The following is a 23,899-nucleotide window of genomic DNA, read 5'->3' as shown; positions in this document are numbered from 1 at the left end:
GCAGCTTCAGATTTTAGTGTTTGTAGGATTTTTATTTTGTCTTTGGTTAAAGACCATGAACCATTTCTCCTGCTAGCGCTAGGCTAACACGTTTGTTGTCATTGTATTTACCCAGAATGCCCTGTGCTTCAGTCTACTCTGTGTTTGGAGCGGTCTCTATTCTGCTTGACGTTCACATATGCAAAGAATTACAATAAATTATTCTGCAGGTTTTAGCCAGAACCTCAGTCTGAGTGAAGCTGGCTAACAGCTGTTAGCTAGCAAGCTAACACATCCCCGCTTGTTTCTGCTAGCTAGTTTGCCTGAGTAGCATGGCTGTTTGCTCTTTAAGCTAAAACCTGACTGGACACAGGAGTCAGAGGAAGAGCTGAAGAGTCGATTTCAGCATTTTATTATTTAAAAAAATCATCTTTTAGCGGATGGTTTACGTATCTCTGTGCTAGCAACAGGTTTTATCATCACATAACATCGGTAAAAATGACCATTTTCACACTCCTGGTTTAAATGTGATTGTTTCTAACCTACTTAACCTCTTTTTCTTTTCATTTATCTGTTTTTGTGGCGAAAAAAAAGCTTGTAGAAAATCTTCACCAGTAGAAAAACTTTTTGATCTATTAGATAATCTCTCAATTTCAGTTGAGCAAATTTTCCTCTTGTTTACTATGTATTTTATCCCCGATTTAGATGAGACAGAGATACAAAATACATCCATTAATTCAGCAAACGCTTTGATCGTCTGTCTCCAAAATGGGCAGATAACACGGCTGAACATCTGAAGGTGTAAAGCCTCTGTGATCCGACTCACCGGGTTGTTATGCTGCCACCAGTTCAGCTCTTTAACAGGGAATGTGGATTTCACAACAATGCAGGCGTCCAGGTGAAGCTGACGGCAACAAAGAGGCTGCAAATGAAGAAAATGAGTTCCTGGGGTTTTAGAAAACGTCAAAGCGAAAGGACAAAATGTCTCTCATGAGATTTTTTAAAGTATAATCAGGACTGAATTGGTCATAAATGAGCTTCAAGCATGCAAAATAAAACAAATTGGAAAACATGTTGTTGTTTTTTTATTGGTAGGAACAGGTATTTTATTTTTCTGACTGAAAACATTTGGGTTTGTAATGAAAAGTTGTAAATATTTAATGTTTTCATTTAAAGGTTTCTGAGTGAAAATTGGAAACATGATTTGTTTAGGTCGTTTGATTTCCTTTCAGTGTGCGCTAGTCATGGCTCATTTAGCTTTTTGCACAGGTGTAAGCTATGTTAGCAGTGAGCATTGATTTTAGCTCTGTTAGCTGAGCTGGTTAGCATTCCCTGGTACCCTCTTTGTTAACTCCTCCTGCTAATCTTGTTCTGTTAGCTGCCATGGCAGCTTTTCTTCTGTTTGCTGTCCCTGATTTGTTCTGCTGGTGGAGACTGTTAGCTCTTGTTCTGCTAGCTTTCTGTTAGCTCTTGTTCTGTTAGCTTTTGTTCTGTTAGCTTTTGTTCTGTTAGCTCTTGTTCTGTTAGCTTTTGTTCTGTTAGCTCTTGTTCTGTTAGCTTTTGTTCTGTTAGCTCTTGTTCTGCTAGCTCTTGTTCTGTTAGCTTTTGTTCTGTTAGCTCTTGTTCTGTTAGCTTTTGTTCTGTTAGCTCTTGTTCTGCTAGCTCTTGTTCTGTTAGCTCTTGTTCTATTAGCTCTTGATCTGCTAGCTTTTGTTCTGTTAGCTCTTGTTCTGTTAGCTTTTGTTCTGTTAGCTCTTGTTCTGCTAGCTCTTGTTCTGTTAGCTCTTGTTCTGCTAGCTCTTGTTCTGTTAGCTCTTGTTCTGTTAGCTCTTGTTCTGTTAGCTCTTGTTCTGCTAGCTTTTGTTCTGTTAGCTCTTGATCTGCTAGCTTTCTGTTAGCTCTTGTTCTACTAGCTCTTGTTCTGTTAGCTCTTGTTCTACTAGCTCTTGTTCTGTTAGCTCTTGTTCTACTAGCTCTTGTTCTGTTAGCTTTTGTTCTGTTAGCTCTTGTTCTGCTAGCTTTTGTTCTGTTAGCTCTTGTTCTGTTAGCTCTTGTTCTGTTAGCTCTTGTTCTGCTAGCTTTTGTTCTGCTAGCTCTTGTTCTGCTAGCTTTTGTTCTGCTAGCTCTTGTTCTGCTAGCTCTTGTTCTGTTAGCTCTTGTTCTGTTAGCTCTTGTTCTGTTAGCTCTTGTTCTGCTAGCTTTTGTTCTGTTAGCTCTTGATCTGCTAGCTTTCTGTTAGCTCTTGTTCTACTAGCTCTTGTTCTGTTAGCTCTTGTTCTACTAGCTCTTGTTCTGTTAGCTTTTGTTCTGTTAGCTTTTGTTTTGTTAGCTCTTGTTCTGCTAGCTTTCTGTTAGCTCTTGTTCTACTAGCTCTTGTTCTGTTAGCTCTTGTTCTGCTAGCTTTCTGTTAGCTCTTGTTCTGTTAGCTTTTGTTCTGTTAGCTTTTGTTCTGTTAGCTCTTGTTCTGTTAGCTTCACTCGACAGTCTGTGCTCTGTTAGCGATGCCTGCTAGCCCTCTAGCCTTTATTCTGCAGCTGATCTCTTCATGTGTAACAGTAATACTACGTATCTCCATGTTTGTGACATGATTAGAAACACAAAATGAAGAATTTCAGACTTTTAGACATATTTAACCCTTAAAAGCTTTTATGGCCTTAATGTTAACCCGACATCTTAAACAAATCGCTTCACTTGTTGGATAACCATGAACTACCAAGTGAAGCCTGTTAGCGCAGCATGTAATCTGGTTAATTTTAGTCATTCTAAAGCTGAACTTATTCCTCCTCATCTGGAGCTAAACTTCCTCCTGGATTGTTTATTTAGGGCCGTCCTCAGGGCACGCTTTACGTTTTAACCTCCCACAACACTCGTGTCAACAGCGTGATGTTTATTCTGCACAAGACTTTCTTATTTTAGGATGTAATGAGCACTCCAGCCTGCGGCAGCGCTTGCTGCAGCTGTTTGTTATTTGCAGAGGGTTTGTCTGTAGCTGCAGGTTAAGCTTTGGCTGTGACAGCGTTTTAACATTCAGGCTCTCTCCTCTGGTTTCCTCCTCCGTTCGATGTGAAGCAGCTCTTATCTGAATGAGCAAAAGATAATTGGGGGACAAGTGGAGCTCGACCGTAGAGAGGAAAAGAGGAGAGAAAATGAGCACAAGGAGTGAGACAAAGATGTGAAATGGGAGCTTTTTCTGGATGTGTTGCTTCGTCTGTAGCGTTTGTAGGGGAAGCTAGTCGGAGGCAGACCCCGATACGACGGCGTGTTGGAAGGAAACATATTAATGAAACCTTTAACAGAAAGTAGATGGCGTTTAAAGGTGCAGGGAAATTCATCGGACCGAATCCCGTCACCCAGCGTTTCCATTCAGAGAAGCTGGAGTTGCTCATCAGACGGAGATTTCATGATGGTTTAAATGGAGTCGCAGCAAACTGGGGGAAAACAGCTTGGTGTGGTTGTGCCCCCCTCTGCGGCAACAAAAGCCTCCAAGCGTTTCTGGCAGCTGGTAATTGGTCTTCAACATCAGCGTGGAGCATTTCTGACCCTCAGCGCTTCGCAGAAACGTTTCAAATCAGCCGCACTGAAGGGATCCAGCAGGGAGCTCCGGCCATTAGGCTTACTGGGTTATTCCCAGCAGGCCGACCAACATTTACTGTCATAATTTAACCAAAAAATAATTTCTGTCGACTGTGACGGCCATTCGTTGATTTTCCCTCCCCTGCTTTTGCTGCAAAGTTGTCAGAGTTCTCATGTTGGCTGGCTGGTGTTGGAGGGAACCGAGTGTGAAGCAACGGGAGGCAGAAAAGCTACAAACAAAGACGGCAAGCGGCAAAACGAGCCAAAGCTTCCGGAAAAGGAGCCGGAAAAGTCGAGTTTCTGCCAAGACGCAGAAATGACGACAAGCTGAAACTGTATAAAACATTTTAACAGAATCAATACAGCTTTAAAAGTGATTAAACACATGCATAATTCACTAAATAACATCTGAGGAAACTGTAGCCAACATGCTCAACACAGGAATATCACACAAATAATGGTGGTTCAGTTCAGGAAGAGCAGCTGGAGGTTGGATATAAACACAGCAGAACCATCACACTGCCTCCGCACTTTCCTGAATGTTCATCTTCCTGCCACAGGATACTTTGGAAAACTCTCTATTATTTTGCTAAATGTCTGTCGGACCTTGGTTCTGCTTTGGGACGCTCCGGTGCCGTCGCTCCTCATTTCTCTCTGCTCGTTTTGAATCATGGACCTTAACTGAAGCCAGAGCCGCTGATCGACTCGGGAAGGTTTCCCTCTGTGGATAATCGTTACTGAAAGCCACTCCATGCTGGGAGATGATCTCAGATAAGTGGATTCATTATGAGCTGCTTTTTTTATCTTTTTGTCTACTTCCTGTTGTCAGACTGGTTCTGGTCAAGGTTTTCTTTAATCTACTGGTCCGGCAGAAAAGGCCTGTTGAGTGAAATTTGATTCTGCTACCAAATAAATGTTGGTTTTCAACCTTAATATCTTTATTCTCTTAAAAATGGTTTGATGTTAGAAGCATAAAACAGAAGAAATCAGTTTCCCCTGATTGGTCTGAAAGTTGCTCTCTGATTGGTCGCTTCTGGTCACGGATACAACTAAATGCCTTATTTAACAAGCCATCTAAATGTGGCTGTGAAAAAGTTTCCAGTTGATAAAATCCTTTGACATCTGAGCATGAAGGTGAGAGGATGAACGTCCTTCCAGCCCGAGTTTCCAGCGTCTGTTTCTGTTTCGGTGCTGGAGCCGAACCGGATCCGCCCACATGGAGTGGGAAAAGCTTCTCACTCAACGAAAACAACAATCCGCTTCAGGATTTGTCGAAGGATTAATGTCTAAGCTCTGCTTTGTTTTGTGTTTTTTCCAGATACAAAACCCTTATGTATAAAAAAAACACACACCTGCTGCTTTTTGTCACATTTAGATGCTTTAAATCATGAAAGACGTTTAAAAAATAACCAGGTGAAACACGAGGAGCCGACAGAACGAGGCCTGATTGGACTGAAAAACGTCTTTAACTCTTTTTGTTTCTCTCGTTTTTCTGTGAAAGTTTGAACTTTGGTCATTTTAGGACATCATTTAAATACGATTCTAGTCTTCAAGGTTTTCTTGTGATTAAATGTGCATAAATAAAGAATAACAACCGTTTGAGGCATTTAATAATTGATTTAAGCTGATATTTCTCCAAGGTGGGAGGATTATACAACATAAAAACAGGTTCTTGAATATCCAGGAGATCAACTCTGATCTTTGTGTGACCAACAACTGGAGGAACTGAGATCATTTACAATCTGCTGGTAGTTTGGGGGACATGGAAACTACCAAACTACCAGCTGCATCACCGCTGCTTTCCCAAAAACCTCCAGCTTTTAAAAACCCGTTTGAAAAGGTTTGGACTATCCCAGTTCAATGGTCTCCACCAGATCTGCCAAGAGAAACGGCAGCAAACTTTAACTTTCTTGTTTGTTCTTACAAGAAACAAACAAAGTTGTACTGGTGAACAAGAGCTAACAGAACCAGAGCTAACAGAACAAGAGCTAACAGAACCAGAGCTAACAGAACAAGAGCTAACAGAACCAGAGCTAACAGAACCAGAGCTAACAGAACAAGAGCTAACAGAACCAGAGCGAACAGAACAAGAGCTAACAGAACCAGAGCTAACAGAACCAGAGCTAACAGAACAAGAGCTAACAGAACCAGAGCTAACAGAACCAGAGCTAACAGAACCAGAGCTAACAGAACAAGAGCTAACAGAACCAGAGCTAACAGAACAAGAGCTAACAGAACCAGAGCTAACAGAACCAGAGCGAACAGAACAAGAGCTAACAGAACCAGAGCTAACAGAACCAGAGCTAACAGAACAAGAGCTAACAGAACCAGAGCTAACAGAACAAGAGCTAACAGAACAAGAGCCAGCAGAACCAGAGCTAACAGAACAAGAGCTAACAGAACCAGAGCGAACAGAACCAGAGCGAACAGAACAAGAGCTAACAGAACCAGAGCTAACAGAACCAGAGCTAACAGAACAAGAGCTAACAGAACCAGAGCTAACAGAACCAGAGCGAACAGAACAAGAGCTAACAGAACCAGAGCTAACAGAACCAGAGCTAACAGAACAAGAGCTAACAGAACCAGAGCTAACAGAACAAGAGCTAACAGAACCAGAGCCAGCAGAACCAGAGCTAGCAGAACCAGAGCTAGCAGAACAAGAGCTAGCAGTACAAGAGCTAGCAGTACAAGAGCTAGCAGTACAAGAGCTAGCAGAACAAGAGCTAGCAGAACAAGAGCTAACAACAAGAGCTAGCAGAACAAGAGCTAGCAGAACAAGAGCTAGCAGAACAAGAGCTAACAACAAGAGCTAGCAGAACAAGAGCTAGCAGAACAAGAGCTAACAGAACAAGAGCTAACAGAACAAGAGCTAGCAGAACAAGAGCTAACAACAAGAGCTAGCAGAACAAGAGCTAACGGAACAAGAGCTAGCAGAACAAGAGCTAACGGAACAAGAGCTAACAGAACCAGAGCTAACAGAACAAGAGCTAACAGAACCAGAGCCAGCAGAACCAGAGCTAGCAGAACCAGAGCTAGCAGAACAAGAGCTAGCAGTACAAGAGCTAGCAGTACAAGAGCTAGCAGTACAAGAGCTAGCAGAACAAGAGCTAGCAGAACAAGAGCTAACAACAAGAGCTAGCAGAACAAGAGCTAGCAGAACAAGAGCTAGCAGAACAAGAGCTAGCAGAACAAGAGCTAGCAGAACAAGAGCTAGCAGAACAAGAGCTAACAGAACAAGAGCTAACAGAACAAGAGCTAGCAGAACAAGAGCTAACAACAAGAGCTAGCAGAACAAGAGCTAACGGAACAAGAGCTAGCAGAACAAGAGCTAACAGAACAAGAGCTAGCAGAACAAGAGCTAACAGAACAAGAGCTAACACCAAATTTTCTCTCCAAGTTGGTTTGATTTTACAAAATACCACAGAAACAATGAAAACCCATTTTGTTATCGAGCTCACAGTGATTTAACACCTCCGTTGTTGGAAGTTCATCTACGTTTTGGTGGATAAACGATGCGATTCGTCTCCCAGCAGCTCTTGGCTGTTTGTTGGGAGCAGAATTGGTATTTAATCTTTAAAACACCAAATTAACGGCGTTCCTGTGCAGGACGGCTGGAGGGAAACGTCTCACCAGAGCCGCGGATGTTTCAGAAGCGTTCAGTTATTCCTGCTTTTGAAGGGGATCCTCGGAGACGGACCGGATCCGGGTGAAACACCTGAGCAGAACCACGGCGTGAGGAGCGGATCTCATTATTTCACTCGTCTGCGTGTCGAGGGGCGCCGGGACCTCCTGGAGCTTCGCTCCGCACTGGAACGTGAAGCGATTCATTTCCTTTTAATTTGAATGTCTGCAGAGTATAATGTCTCATTTGCATGTTTCACCTGAAACCCAACGACTGATTTGCATCCCCCTGAAGTCACAGCAATCAAATCTCCGTTCCCCTTCCGCCGGCCAATCAGTTCTGCTGTCTGAGCCTCAGTCATGTGGGTAATAAGCTGTCAGCCAATCGCGTTCGAGGCCTGGAAGTTTGAGTTTGTGTTGACGTGTTTATCATGTTTGGCTTTGCATTAGCTGCCGCGTCTGCTGCGTCACGCTCCGACTCTTCCAGGTTGTCTGGGTTTGACTTCCTGTAAGCTGAGCGTCTGATGCTCCACTCAGTGTTTAGCAGCTATTACTTGTCATTTAGCGGCTTCATTACCAGATTTCAGGGTTTTTCATGATTTATCTGCTCAGGTTGAACGTTTGCTGACTTGCAAAGAAAAGAAAAAATATGTTTTTTATGGTATTTTTGATTTATGGTAAAACTAAGAAAGAAATATCTTGTCCTTCACGACCAGGTTGATTGTTTTGGCTGCAGCATCAATTGTTGCTGCTATCCTGCAACTTTTTGCTGCCAAAATCTGAAACATTTAGAAAAACTTGGCAACGTCTCATTTATTTTCTTAGTATTTTGGTTCCTGGTTCCTTCCAGCCTCGTTTCAGACGCCCTGAAGTTTTGTTGCACCCAGAGAAAACGCCGCCTTCATTTGAATTTACAAACAGGAAGTAAAAAACTAAAAAATAAAAATGTCTCAGTGGTGAAACAGATTCTCTCTACGCAGATGATCCAGTCCTTATTTCATAGGAACATTTATTAATTGGATTATTTAGCAGTTATTTGCAGTAATTAGTTATTATGAATGAAACTTCTCTCTATAAGGCAGGGGTGTCAAACTCCAGTCCTGAAGGGCCGCTGTCCTGCAGGTTTTAGATGTGCCACAGGTACAAAACACCTGAATCAAATGGCTTAATTACCTCCTCAGTTCTCCAGAGCCTTGCTAATGACCTAATTATTCTATTCAGGTGTGGTGCAGCAGAGGCACTTCTAAAAGTTGCAGGACACCGGCCCTCAAGGACTGGAGTTTGACACCCCTGCTATAAGGGCTGCACAGTGGCGCAGTTGGTAGAGCTGTTGCCTTGCAGCAAGAAGGTTCTGGGTTCGATTCCCGGTCTTTCTGCATGGAGTCTCCATGTTCTCCCTGTGCATGGTGGGTTTTCTCCAGGTACTCCGGTTTCCTCCCACAGTCCAAAAACATGACTGTCAGGTTAATTGGCCTCTCCAAATTGCCCCTAGGTGTGAGTGTGTGTGTGCATGGTTGTGTGTCTCTGTGTGTCTCTGTGTTGCCCTGCGACAGACTGGCTACCTGTCCAGGTGACCCCGCCTCTCGCCTGAAACGTTAGCTGGAGAGGCACCAGCAACCCTCTCGACCCACTGAGGGACAAGGGTGCAGGAAAATGGATGGATGGATGGATGGATGGATGTTCTTCTCTCTATTCTTTATATAATGTTGAAATATTTGCACAACTCTCTTCCAATCCTGCGTCTTTCATCTCTCATCCGTTTCTGCCATGTTGGTATTTTCCGGTGCCGTGTTGTTTTTGTCATACAGCTTTAGTTGTTTTACTCTTTATATTAATTGTTTTTCATTGCGATTGTTCACAATTTGCAGTTTTCTTCTTTGTTGTTGTGACATAAATTTCCCCATGGAGACATTAATAGTCCGTCTGTTTGGCTTCACACCTGGATGGATCCTCTGGATCCGCTGGATCCTCGTTTTGCTCCACCCGTCTTTGGTTTTCTGAACAAATTCAGATGTTGGGTTTTTCATTTGCCTGCTGCTTGAACAGATTCTTATATTCTGAGGTTATTTCATGTTTCCCTGAGGTGCCAATAAATCTGCTTCCTGTGATCTTTATTGGTCAGATTTACATGCATTTAATGATCCTATAGGACGGATTTGTCCACCTCCCGACTCTGTGAACGCCCGTATATCTGCTAAAAGTCAGCGCAGTAAATCTGTATCGTCATCGTGAAGCGGTGGCATTTGTCTGCAGGTGATAACACCTGATCAGTTTATCAGATAAATCTGGCTTAAAGGTTGAGAAGAGGCTTATCTGTGAGATTAACAACTTTCCTTTGGCCTTCATCCAGCAGCATCAGCTCTGCTGGAGATTACAGAGTCGGTCCTGAGAGGCGGTAAAACTTCCTCCTGGATGTCGGCACAGGATTATAAATCTGTGGACGGCTCAGATTAAATCTGCAGTGCAGTCACGTCTCAGACTCCAGAGCTTTTTATAAGCGAGTCCTTACAGCTATTAACAATAGCTGGAAGTGAAACACCTGCAGTCTGGGTTTCCTCGCCTGCAGTTCGTCTTCTGTACGTCTGGATGAAGCTGGGATTACAGAGAAAGCGTCTCTGGGACTGCAGCAGATCCACAGCTGCAGCTTTTACTGTGAATTCCTGCTGCTTTCGTTTTATTCACTAGTTACTCAAAGTTTGTGGCTAATATTTAGCTTCGTTTCCGGAGCAGATGTGCTCAGATCTTTAATATTCTGCCTGTAACGGCGTTTACATTGACTAAAATTGTTCAAATTGATAAATAAATTCTCTCAGCCCAATTTTGTAAACTTTTTTGATCAAATGTTTTGCACTAGGTTGAGGTTTTAGACTCCATTTTCTCTAATACCCCTAAATAAATCAGTAAATGAAGGCCGTGTAATCTGTTAAAGGAAGATACATGCATCCTGGGTATTTTTCCTCAGTATGTATGTAGAAGTTAGAATATTCCAAGTTTCGATTTGGGGGAAAAAACCCAGAATGTCCCCTGAAGTTCAGTTTCTGACATGCTAAGCTAAAGCTAACAGAGCGATCCCTAATCTCAGATCCAAAATGGCCGCCGTGTTTGGGGAACGCAGCAAAAAGTTGCAGATATAAACTATTTATCAATTCTGTGAAATATCTACTGCTGAACACTTAACTGTCCAAATGCATCAAATTGAGAAAAATACACTGCTAGCATGGCTAACACTAGTTAGCATCAGTAGCATAGCTCACTGTTTTACGACTTGCAGGTAGAACTCTAAGTTGTGGATATAAACTATTGTAACCTCTGACAATGCTGTGAAACATCTATTGTTGAACATCCAACTTTACTGTCTGAAAATGCATAAAATGGATAAAACCACACAGCTAGCTTGGCTAACACTAGCTAGCATAAATAGCAAAGTTCCACGACTTGCATGTCTGAAAGCTCAGAACAAAACAAATCAAAGCCACTCTTGTTACCAAGTCAACGGTTTTCTTCTGGTCAGGTTTCCATCATTCCTGAGTCCAGCGCCCCCCACAGGCAGCTGGTGAAATGACATCAACAGAAGCAGCTAGAAATCATAAAAACTACTTATTTTTTCTGTTGTTTTGGAAGCGACACTAAAGTTTGTTCTGTATTTTTTTGTGTGTGTGAATAATTACCGCTTTCTTCCATTGTAGTTTAAATTTCTCGGTGTAATTGTTTTTAATAACATTTCCTATTGTAATCTCACAGCTCTGTCATTTATCATGAGGGAAAAACATCTTCCTCTGAAACCCAGATGAGTTTCTGTTACAGTGAAAAAGCCAATTTTCACCTTTGCACCTCCTTCCTTTTGTCTCCTCTTCCTCTTTCATCAAACCTCTTCCCTGAAGGAAACACTTTCTCCTGCGTTGGTGTCACTTTGAACAACCTTTAAACACTGAAAGCACATTATTGCAGAAGTTATTCATAAATTGGCATTTTGAGGAAGTTTTCAGCTTCTAAATGGTTTTTCTTTCTGTTCCAACCAGGAAACCAAGATTTACTCTTATAATTAAGGGATTTTATGAAAAAACACAAAGTAGCTATAAATGAAATAACATATTTTTATTATTTCATTTATAAATATCATATTTTAAATTAATATTAATGAATTATTGACTTTAAACAAACTCATATGATTTATTTTTAGTTTGCTAAAATATTTGCACTTGAAACTAAACCAAACTTGGTGAACTTTTGTATTTTTGCAGTGATTTTGTTTCATTTTGATTTAAAACTGTTTAAATGTTTTGTGTTGTAAAGAAATTAAACAAACCAGAAGAAACTAGAAGTTTACACCAAACCCTTTTTTAACTGAAATTGTTTTATATTAGTTTATCAGTTGAATGCAGTTTAATATTTAATAATCATCTCAGGAAAGCCTCTATTTCTTCTCCTCATGCAGTTTTTTGCTGAGTTGTGTGAAAACGTGGCAGATCCTCGTTGTGATGAAGTTTAATCTGAAGCCGGGATGGGACCGGCGCCGACGCCGGCGGCCCAACAGGAAGCTGTAACGGCGTCTCTGTGTTGTTGCAGACCTGCTGGCGGTGCCCAAACATCCCTACGCCGCCATGGAGAACTGGGGCCTCAGCGTCTTCGTGGAGCAGAAGATCCTGCTGGACGCCGACGTGTCGTCGTCGTCCTACCAGATGGAGCTCACCATGGTGGTCGTCCATGAGATCTGCCACCAGGTAGGCCGGCTGGTTGGGTTCAGTTGATGCTGGGACTGGGCCAAGCGGCCATCTTGGAACCTTCCAAATTATTCTCAGGGAAATAATACAAGGAAAAAGTGCCAAAAGATTTTTATCATGTAACTTTTGTTCTTTAGCCCAACCACTTAAAAGACTCACTGCCGGGTTTTGGGAATACATTGATGTTTTGTTGTCTGGAAAATAGAAGAAAATTATGGCTTAGAAAAACAGTCGATGTTTAAATATGACCTAAAATAAAATACTAACAAGCATCAAAATATGTTTCTCTATAAATAAATCTATAAATGAGTCCAGATAAAACTCAGGTTTACTCAGAGTTGAGGCGTTTCAAAAACTTCCAGAATGTAACGAATTACCTGTTACCTAGCAACCCTAGTAGAGTTCTGCCCATTACCTAGCAACCCCAGTGGAGTTCTGCCCGTTAATTAGCAACCCCAGTGGAGTTCTGCCCGTTACCTAGCAACCCCAGTGGAGTTCTGCCCGTTACCTAGCAACCCCAGTGGAGTTCTGCCCGTTACCTAGCAACCCTAGTAGAGTTCTGCCCGTTACCTAGCAACCCTAGTAGAGTTCTGCCCGTTACCTAGCAACCCTAGTAGAGTTCTGCCCGTTAATTAGCAACCCCAGTGGAGTTCTGCCCGTTACCTAGCAACCCTAGTGGAGTTCTGCCCGTTACCTAGCAACCCCAGTGGAGTTCTGCCCGTTAATTAGCAACCCCAGTGGAGTTCTGCCCGTTACCTAGCAACCCCAGTGGAGTTCTGCCCGTTACCTAGAAACCCCAGTGGAGTTCTGCCCGTTACCTAGCAACCCCAGTGGAGTTCTGCCCGTTACCTAGCAACCCCAGTGGAGTTCTGCCCGTTACCTAGCAACCCCAGTGGAGTTCTGCCCGTTAATTAGCAACCCCAGTGGAGTTCTGCCCGTTACCTAGCAACCCTAGTAGAGTTCTGCCCGTTACCTAGCAACCCTAGTAGAGTTCTGCCCGTTACCTAGCAACCCTAGTAGAGTTCTGCCCGTTAATTAGCAACCCCAGTGGAGTTCTGCCCGTTACCTAGCAACCCTAGTGGAGTTCTGCCCGTTACCTAGCAACCCCAGTGGAGTTCTGCCCGTTAATTAGCAACCCCAGTGGAGTTCTGCCCGTTACCTAGCAACCCCAGTGGAGTTCTGCCCGTTACCTAGCAACCCCAGTGGAGTTCTGCCCGTTACCTAGCAACCCCAGTGGAGTTCTGCCCGTTACCTAGCAACCCCAGTGGAGTTCTGCCCGTTACCTAGCAACCCCAGTGGAGTTCTGCCCGTTAATTAGCAACCCCAGTGGAGTTCTGCCCGTTACCTAGCAACCCCAGTGGAGTTCTGCCCGTTACCTAGCAACCCCAGTGGAGTTCTGCCCGTTACCTAGCAACCCCAGTGGAGTTCCAGCAGGTTTGGTCATCTGGTTTTGCTGCTGTACTGAGCAGATTAAAACGTCACTATCTAAGTGACAAATGTGCAAAAAGTGTAACGATCATGTTTTGAATAGGCCATAAAAAATCCCAACCTGTTCATGAAAGCATAACGGGTCACCTTTACATAAAATTGAATTAAAGGGAAAATAAATAAGAAAAAGGAGGAATATTAACGGATAACTGGGATGAAATATGAGCATAATGACAGATTAGGGAACATAGGAAGCAATGAGACGGTTAAATGAGATGAAAAGAGGTTTTAATGTGGAGTGAAATGGGATCAAATGGGGCCATAATTAGCAAGACGTCCACTCTGCCGTTAAAAGTCTTAAATTTGTGTGTCTAAAATTAAGGCCTTAAAGAGCCTTAAATTCATCAGGCGGTGAGATTTCAGACAAACTGTTTATTTTCTTAAATATTTCACTACATAATTCTTCTACCACCATTATTCAGGGTTAATGACCGTTGAGGTTCTGCATATTCATCTTTAGACTATAAATGTGCTGTTGCAGTAAATGAAATCTCTTCCTGGCGGTTTGCTGAGGCCTGCAGGCCGTCCGGCAGCTTTTCTCCTCTCTGACTGACGACAGCGAAGCTTCACTTCCTGGAGCTCCACAGATGCTGGTGTTGAAAGGATCCTCGGAGCTTCCAGGTTTTAAAATCAGCCGAGTAAAAACAGGATCAGCGCGCAGCAGAGGGTCAAAGGTCAGCTAACAAGCTGCTTGTCTCAGGCTGGGTAGCTGGGTTTGCACCTGCAGTGGTTTAATAATCAGGCTAGCGCGCGGCGCTGCGTTGACGCAGATGAAACCCGGCGGTTTGAGTCTTTGTTTCTGCAGCTCCCATTAAAACGGCGGCAGGAAGTGACCTCACGCTGACATTTCTCTCTGCTGAGTCGGGACGATCGCTAGCTTCAGGCTGCGGCATGTCGCAGAAACACACATCAGTATATTAATCTTTCCTGACATTCCACATAAAACTCACCGACGGTGTTTGTTTGGACGGACTTTCCTTCCGCTTTCTTCCGTGTTGCCGGCGTTGATGTTCAGCCGCGCGGCTCGTCTGAAGGAAGGAGAGCGATGATGATCTCTTCTGTTCTGTCTGAGGACGTTTATCTCAGCGGCTGCATGGAGATAATCACCAGGTTCGGCTGGAGGAAGATGGAAAACGAAAGGAGCGCAAAGTATTTCTGCCTTTTTGGGGAAGCGACTGTGGAAGAACAACATATTTTATCCACATCAGATCCAGAAACGTATCTCAGTTTCTTTGATAGAAAGTTGTCAATACAGTTTTTCTGCTGGTCTGAATCACCAGGAATAAACCTTGAAACCAAAATGTCTGCAAACGGGATTCACTAGAACTAATATCTAAAATAGATAAACTTTTCAGTAGAATCCTGATTAATAGTGCTTGGTCAATATTCCACTAATGTAAAAAAAAAACTATTTTGCAATTGTGGTTTTTCCATTAAATAATTAAAATCAAATGTGAAAAAGTTTGTTCATGTGATAAATCATTAAAAGCATGAAGCGCCATCATCGTCCTGTTGCTAAAACCACTTCCTGTTGTCTTCGTCATGGTTTGCGGCAGTAGTAACAACCGATTGTTGGTCACCAAAAAGTGTCTCTGTTCCACTTTTTTGTGAAATAAAACGATTTCAATACAGCTAAAAAAAAAAAAAAAAAAACTCACCCAGAGCAACAAAACTTTATCCAAAAACCTTTTTTTTTTTGTAGATTTATGTTTGTATTAACAAATTTTCAAAATGTTAAATTGGGCAAATATATGATTAATGGAAACAAACTAGTAACGTGTCCTGGACCACACCATCAGCTGGTAGCTGGCACTGCTGATCAATGGCATTTGCTTTTGCCACTCCTGTTTAAATCTCTGTTCATTCAGAGAGATGTTGGAGTAGGGGATCAGATCCTAGCTGCTATAATCACTAGAAGAGACTTCTTCTTTGTCACGTCCCCTGGATTTGGGGTCAAAGTTCAGGGATTATTTGAGCTTTATAGACGCCAATTAGCTGTTCCCATTGTAAAAGCCTTGTTGCCATGGTTACGGATCGTTAAAAACGGTCTCAGAATTAAAGGAGGAGCAAAAATCTTTCCAGCTGCTCAGCATCCAGAATCAGAGGGAATAATTGTCCAGATATTCAAAACCTGAAACGGAAAAATATGAACGAAAATCTACAAAAATAACAAATCAGAACTGAAGCTGCACTTTATTAAAATTATACTCGGAAAATGGAAATGTTTAAGATCCATAAAGTTATTTTGGTGCAAAAAAAAAAAAACCCCAACCTAATCTCAAGCGGCATTTTTATTCACTTTATTCCTCATCATAACTTTCTGCTCTGCGTCATTTCTGTTTAAAGCTGATCTGTCTGGAAGTAGGAGTCTGTGTCTCAGGGAGAATAACTGTTTAAAAGCTTCAAACCTGGAAAACAAGAAAAGTAAAAAAAAAAAAAAAAAGAAACAGAGAATGAAACTCTTGAGGCGGCGCAGGAACAGGTTGGTTAAGAAGAAACGGGTTTTATCTTCCGTTTGCTCCTGAAACTGTTCGTCTTTTAATTGAGGAAAGTTCACTTCCATCAAAATATTACTCTTTGAGTGCAGCCGTGTCGCCATGGAAACGCATATTTTCTGACAAGTCCAGATTGCAACAAGAGTATACTTGAGCTCCACTTGCAAATATTAGACTAATTTATGCTGAAACATGGCAGCATGTTGTTAGTAATAGTTAAATGCTGTTCTGACGCATCTGGCCGTATAATATCCGTCATGCAGCCTGCAGTGACGCCGCTGAACTGTTGGGACGTCTTCTGCTGCAGTTCACAGGGTCATGCATGCATATGGCTGCTGCTGCTGCTGCTGCTCTCAGGTGAACAGATGGATGGCATGTGGCTGTTTCACTTCATCAACCGGAGCAAACACAGATGGAGGCGTTAAAGTGTCGGTTCAGATAATGAGACAAACACAGCTGATATTTACCTCTGCCTCACTGAGGCCTCCATCGACGGCGCTGCAGGCAGAACCCAAAATCTGCATCTTCAGTTCCCGGAAACGAGGCATCGGAGCTGCTTTATAAGCTCTGATAAATCAAAATCCAATATTTTTTAATGTCTGGTTCCTACCTGTAATCTGAAAATCAATCTCAGAGAACGTTTTTAGGGTTTTCTTAGTGTCTGACATTCATTTAAAGAGGTTTCCAGAGGCTCAAAAGCAGAAATCTTTTCATCGGTGACATTTGAACACGCCATGGCGTCTTAATCCCATCATGTAAATTTATTCTAATATGTATTCTGCCACAAACGGCCTTTATACTTATCTGACATGTTTTAAAGCAGCACTGCACTGCAACACAACTGTAGTTAAGGATTCAGATACGTCATCCATCAAGTTTAATTGCAGTTGGACTAAAGTGAAGGCCGTGAAGCAGCGACGTCCCTCTTCATTAAACGTTTGACACATCAGCTCGTCTCTCTGAGTCTGAGCTCGCCTCATCCACCAAGACAGACAGAAAGGAATGGAGGCAAATCAGGAAGGAAAAATGGAGGCTGGAAAACACATTTTACAAAAATCTGAACCCAGCATTCAGTCAACTAACTAACTTACTAACAAAGAGCGTGGTAACTTTCAGAACATCCAACCTAGAACCAGCTAGCCCACCATAAACCCTACAGGCTACCACATGTTTCTCACCAACCAACCCACTAACAGATGGACCAGTCATCCAACCCACCATCCATCCATTCAACTTATCCACCTCCATCCAGTGTATCTAATCTTTATCATCCAACATAACCAAGATTCCAACAGCCGTCCAGCCACCTCATCGACCCATCCACAAGCAATTCATCGACCAACCAACCATTCATCCATTCAATCAACCCATTAAACCCACTTTCCAGCAACTATTATTTAAAATACCAACTAACTAACCCACCATGTAATCTACCCAAATTTCCACGTCCATCCAACCAACACACCAACCAACCAAAAATCCCAACATCCATCCATCTCATCCACCATCCCACAAACAAACTGACTTAACATCCAACTCATCAACCACCCAAACAGTTCCATCCGCCATGGTAACCAACCCACCATCCATCTGTTCAACCAACCCACATTCTTCCAATGTACCATTTTTTTTATCATCCAAACAACTAACCATCCAACACACCAAGCAACCAACCAAAACTATAAACATCCATCCATCCCTCAACCATCCAACCAATCAACCATTCATTAATTCACCCATTCTGCATCCAAACAACCAGTCGACCAAAAATCCAACCAACCAACACAGACACTGACTAAACATCTAAACCACTTTCTAACCCAAAATCCATCCAACTAGCCACCTACCCAAATCCATCCGCTACACTAACATCCATCCGTCTATCAGTCCACCATCCAACCCACTCCCTGACCCACATCCATCCAACCAACATTTCTCCAGCCCACTGACCAACAGTCATAATCAAAAACACCAACCAGCCTTCCTACCTGCTGTTGAACCCGTTCAATCCGTCCGTCTCCTCAACCAGCTAACCCACAGACACCAGCTAAACATCCAACCTACTTTCAAACCCAAAAGCCATCCATCCAGTCATCCAATTAGCAAACAAACCAATCTTTCACCAAACTGATAAAGGTGTAACGTTACCTGAAAGTCTGAGACAAGGTCCTCCAGGTTTCCCACATCATGTTAAGGTTACCAGCCACCCAGTACTGATCATTTGGCACAGATTACTAGGAGATGTAACCTGTAAATACCTTGGTTACTAAAGCTTGACTAATGTTGGGTAATTGGTAATAAAATCAGTAGTTCTTTGGTTCTGAAGGGTTTATTATAAACGTCTAATGAAGAGGTCAACGGTCCAACTTCCTTCTATTACCTGCTGGACCAAAGCAGTAACGCATCACTGTTTTTTCATCAGACTCAGGTTCTTCCCGTCAGCTTTCTTCTAATTAAAACAGCCACCAACAGGGAGACGGAGTTCAGGAGAACAGATTTCTGCTCTTCATGTGTTGATCTCTTTGTCTCTCACATTAATTCAGCCATATGCAGGAGGAATTAGCACCGTGTGGGATCTGGAACGCTGACAGCACAGCCGACACGCACACACACACACACACACACACACACACACACGCACACGCACACACACACACACACACACACACACACACACATCTGTTACTGTACTGATTAATGTCCTAATGAATGCTGGTCTTACTCACTTTGTTCACTGACTGCGCCGTCAGGAACGAAACAGGATCCTGATTGGTTGGAAAGTTAGTCAGGTTTTCTATAAAGGTGGATTGTGAGATGGAGAAACTGTTTGGAGTGTTATTTTAATCTGGAAGAAGCTGACATAAGACAGGTTTCTGAATTATTTTGTCTATTTTTGACCCAACCCTCTCTTAAGGTCACAGAGATGTGAATCAGTTTCATTAAACGGTTTAGATATTTGGGACTGTTGCAGCTTTTTCTTTCTGCTTAGTGGCTTCTCTTCTGCTGCACCTCTTTCATGTGGGGTCCCACAAGGCTCCATTTTAGGTCCTCTGCTCTCCTCCTGCCATTTGGGTCAATCATAACCCGACACAATGTCATATTCCATTGTTATGCAGTTCATTTGCAGATTTATTTACCATTGAATTCACGATGCAGTCATCCCAAACGTTCTATCTTTGATTCCATCTCTTCAATCAAATAGTGGCTTTTTTTTAATTTTTTTTTTTAGATTTTTTGGCTCTAGTGGCCTTTATTTGATAGTTAATTGACAGGAAAGTGGGTAATGAGAGAAGGGGAAAGACATGCAGCAGAGGTCGCCAGGGCCGGGAATTGAACCTGCGACAGCTGCGTCGAGGACTAAGGCCTCCATATGTGGGTTGTGCTTAACCCCTGCGCCTCCACAGCACACCAAATAGTGGCTTTTTTAATGGAAAAAAGTTATGGATTTTATTGGACGACAAAGCTGTAAGTTCTGACTGCTGTCTTAAAAACCCTGAGCTCATGTTTTGCAAGAACTTAAAATCTGACAGTCGCCTCCACAGTTCGGTGGCTTTTATTGTTGACAGCTTCTAACAAAGGTTCTGCGTTTTGCAAACCTTTGTGACCTGGAGAAGACCGTCGTGACTTTATCAACTCCAGAACTGACAATAGCGATGCTCTCTGTCTGAATACAGCAACTCACCTTTTAAAATTTTATTTGAAGGTTTTTCAGGCACTAGTATTTGTTAGTGCAGCGGCTCAGACAGAAAATGGGTAAAGAAGGAAAGGGAGGAAGAGATGCAGCAAGGCTCCCAGAGCTGGGAATCAAAATCGAGACGGTTGAATTGAAGACTAATAGTCTTAGTATGAGGCGCCACGCGCTGCCCCGACTCGCCGTTTAACTCGCACTCCCAGAGGGGAACACCTCGCATTTGTTTTCACTCACTTCATCCGATGGACTCGGTTAAAGTGGAGACCAAAATTGCAACATTTGTTACATTTTTAGCTGCTGTGCTTCTCTTTCACAAACCAGCCAAGCTTTTTGAAAAACCTGTTCCCCTCCTCGCCTGTGGGGGCGCTCCAATATGAACCACTGAAGGAAACGAAACACAAACCTCTCAAGAAGACACTGAGCTCATCTTCCTTCGTAACGAAATGTAAACAAAAAGATTTAATGACTGTAGGAACTTGGCTAAAGTCTATGAGCCATTTCTCCCACTAACATGCTAACTAGCGTGTTTGCTTTGGTTGTATTTACCCAGAATGCCCTGCACTATAGTCCACTTCCTGCTTTTGGAGCAGTCTCCAGTCCGCTTGGAGTTCACATATGTGTTCAAACCGAACCAGAGTTCACTTCAACTGAACGAAAGCTGAGGTTTGTAAGTGGACCAGAGTTCAGTTCGTTGGTTCGATTAGCGTTCACACCTCACCAACCGAACCGATTTTCTATGCAAGTGAACTGGAGTTGGATTAAAACGTACTAAGCCTGGCTGGTGGCGTTTCAGTGTTACTTTGTGTTTTGCTTTTAAGCTGGTATTAACCTCCAGCACTGGCTGTAGAACCAGAACCGGAACCAGACAATAGCAGGACTCACCTTCAGCTGCTAAGCGTTCCCCACCAGCGAGTTTTCCCCACAGATGCTTGAAACCTGGCTTTTGTTTGTTCCTCTCAGCCACATAAATCGGTTTATTGTAAAAGCGAGAGAGCAGTTCAGTTGTTGAAACAAGTTCCCACTTCATCACGCTGTGTCACATCTGCTTTTGGCTGAACCCACTCAGAAATCCACTCCGTCCTCCTGAGAACAGCAGCTGTCGAGTTGTATTTGTTCCTCTGCAGAGTTTGGGCTCAAAGTGGATAATTTATTGCTGCAGTCAGTGTTTGCATAGAGTTCATTACAATACAGGGAGCCATAAATCATTTGATTGTTCCTCCCTCTCTCCTCTCTGCTTTTATTTCATATTTGTCTCACGTTGAAGCTCAGCGCTCCGTCTCCTCTGCTGTCTGTGTTTCTGCTGCTGCTGTGTGTTTTTACCTCTGACCTTAAACTTCCAGACCATCTGTTCTGATTCTGGAAGTTTGCAATGTTTCCAGAAGACTGACAAAAATCTGTTTATCCTCTGAGGAAATGAGGTTTTAATTTTAGCTGTAGATCCTCCAGTCCTCCTTTTACGTTTTCATCCAAGTTCTGGCTCAGAGTAGGAGGAAAACATTTGATGTTTCCAAGAAATGTAATTAAGCTGCAGGTACTGACTGAATGTGGAGCTTGAGTTTGGTTATAAAGTAGAAGTTCCTCAGTCAGAAGTGTCCATCTTTAGGGTGTATTCAGGGCCAGACCGAAACCAGATCCGTTCTCTAAACAAAGCCACGTGGCTGATGATCATTATTACCTTTAGACAGACATGATGGAGACACGACAGAGCAGAACCGAAAGCAGAGTTTGGGAGTCCTGCTTGTTTGATTTACTGTTATTAAAACTGAAATACCATCTTTAATGTGAAGAGCAGCTCTTGCATCGCAGGTTTTGATGCGATATTCCTGATTTTGGTGCGGCGTCAGGGAACGCTGCTGCAAACCGGATCTTGAGCTGCAACTTGCTGCCAGCAGCATCACTAAGCGGAAAACGGAGGGTCCGGTACCGTTCAGGTCCAATCAGTACATAGCAGCGTTAGCAGCGTTGAAGGGCTTATCTTTAGCATTAATGCCCAGCTATGGTGGCACATGGAGTCCAAAAGACGTACATTTCCTGTCGTTGGTCTGAATTCACACCAGGAGTGAACCGCACCAGAGGTTATGGTCTGGGACCAAACGATCAGACCAACGGGGGAAACAAACTGCTCTGTTTAAAGTGGACATTTCAGTCACCTCTACATGTCTGCGGCTCTTGGCCAGGAGGCGATGTCTTCAGGTGGTGGTCAACGTTCATTGGACGTTTTGACCCTTAACCTCGTCGTCGTCCTGTTGGCTCATCGTCTCCTGACCTCCAGCTTATTCCAGAGACAACAGGAGGATTTTCCTGCTGCGTTCTTAGAGAGTTGGCCTGTTTGGTCCATTCCAAACCCAACTGGGTCCAGTTTTTGGAGGTAAACCAGGTTTACTGCTCCATCCTCTTCCTGTCCTCCACCAGTCCTTCTCTTCTCTCCGGTTTTTGGTTCTCTTTTCACCCACATCAGTTAAATACACCAACTGTACCGTTATTTCAGCTACATTTACCTTTACGACGGTCTGAGGGATGAAATTAGAAATTAGTACCAACACAAAGCTTCTCTTTCTCCGCTGAAGCTGAAAACTCGGCTGTAGAGTCTAGTAAAAATAACAGCATTGATGGTTTGATCAGTGTGATTGTCCTTTAACTGTTACTGTGGCTGATTTCAGCTCATAATTACCACAAACATCTAACACCATGACAGCCCGCATTCGCTCTATTAGAGGTGAAACACCTGAAAACATATATTTACTCTCTAAAACAAACTACAAACTAATGAACCACAACACAGTCAGTTTATGTTGGCTTTAGGTTTTTGTGTAAAATGTTTAAAAAGCTTCAGAATAGGCTGAACTCTGGTTCTGGCTGGCTGGAAATGAAACACTCAAACACTCTCTGGGCTTATTGTATTTATTAATCAATGAGAGAAACATGAAAAAACCAACTTTCTTTTCCTCTCGGTAAGAAAATCAGATTAACAACCCTTCACATAAAAATACAGCTGGAAGGAATCATTACTTTTTATGTTTATGGGTGGATAAATCCCACTAGAAAGGAATATTCTGGCTGCTAAAAACTGACCTTAAAGGGAAAAACGCATCTAATGAAACATTTCGCAGTTCGCTGGAGAAACGGCTTTGTGAATAAATCCTCAGAACTTCAGCCAGAAATCTGCTGAACATCAATCAGGTTGAGGATAAATTACTTGTTACCTGGATGCTTTAATGCTGAATCTTGTTGCTGCTTTTGCCTGAAATGAGTCTGGACTTTTAGGCTATTGCTTTATTTTGAGCTGTATAAAAGAAAAGACGCATATTATATCCCTTAATACATGTTTATTGTAAAGGAGGAAATCTAAATCTGCCTCCTTCCCTTGAGTCCTAGTGCTTTGCAGGCCTCAGAGGAACAAAGTTTATTAGTTCAATAACATGATTTAAACATAAAAACAACAATCTCTTCAAATGTCATCACTCTAAAATATTGGAAAAGATTTAGTCTTTATTTCATGTTATTGTTATTAATAGAACTTTAAACAAACGAGGTTAAATCCTTGATTTAAAATAAATGTTTTACAGTCACATGTCGAATTCTTAAATAATTTAGCAGCAGAAAAGAAATTTGAATTGAAAATGTTGCTTATTTGTGTGGATGTGTAGTCGAATAATCGTGATTGATTACAGATTAGAGATTAATCGAGTTCCTCCACTGAAACTAGAAAAGCATTAAAGTCGATTTAAAGCTTCCTGAATGAGAGAGGAGGAAACATCGGAGCGTTTGGGATGTAGCCAGAGCAGACGATGTTCCTCCATCTCTGTGATCATAGCTGATCACCCTGAGTGAATAAAAATGGCGTCTGGTGTGTTTTATTGAAATGCATCTTGAGTATTCATCCAGGATTGATTTTCTATAGGCTGTGGTTTATGAGATGAGTCGGTACATTTCCCCGTTTGGCTTCGTCTCCGGGCTCAAAGTGTTTTTGCTCCAATTGATTTTCCTCCCGGTTCTTCTTTTAATTGACAGAAGCCGCCGGCTCAGACAGACAGAGACTCGGTGAGCTCTGCTCTTTGTTGTGGCGCATCAAAGGTTCCTCGGCTGCGACTTGTTTGGCTTCGAACATCAGGAAGTGGGGAATCGCTGAGAGAAACCATTAGAGGGAGACATTAAAGCAACCTCTAATGAATTGGGTCTGAACAAACCGACTCTCTATCCGTCAACACAGGAGAACCAAACCGGAATATTTCATTGGGTTGTCGAACGCAGAGATTTTTAAGGAAATAAGTCGGATTTGACACAGTCGTACTGATGTTGGTGAAAATGTAGCATTTTGATCAAATACAGAA

At 42.6% G+C, this 23,899-nt stretch overlaps 1 protein-coding gene across 2 annotated transcripts in view; it reads left to right on the top strand.

Annotated features, from left to right (window-relative positions):
- LOC103459315 (thyrotropin-releasing hormone-degrading ectoenzyme) overlaps nucleotides 1-23,899 on the top strand; it is a 174,294-nt gene that overhangs the window by 73,746 nt on the left and 76,649 nt on the right. For both annotated transcript variants that reach the window (XM_008400786.3, XM_081603849.1), the window contains one exon: nucleotides 11,740-11,894. In XM_008400786.3, coding sequence (XP_008399008.2) covers nucleotides 11,740-11,894 — 155 coding nt within the window. The remainder of the gene's footprint in view (nucleotides 1-11,739; nucleotides 11,895-23,899) is intronic.

The sequence above is a fragment of the Poecilia reticulata genome, chromosome 23 (genome assembly GCF_904066995.2).
Source record: "Poecilia reticulata chromosome 23, P_reticulata-male-v2, whole genome shotgun sequence".
Taxonomy (NCBI): Eukaryota; Metazoa; Chordata; class Actinopteri; order Cyprinodontiformes; family Poeciliidae; genus Poecilia; species Poecilia reticulata.
This window is presented reverse-complemented; position numbering and strand designations above follow the sequence as displayed.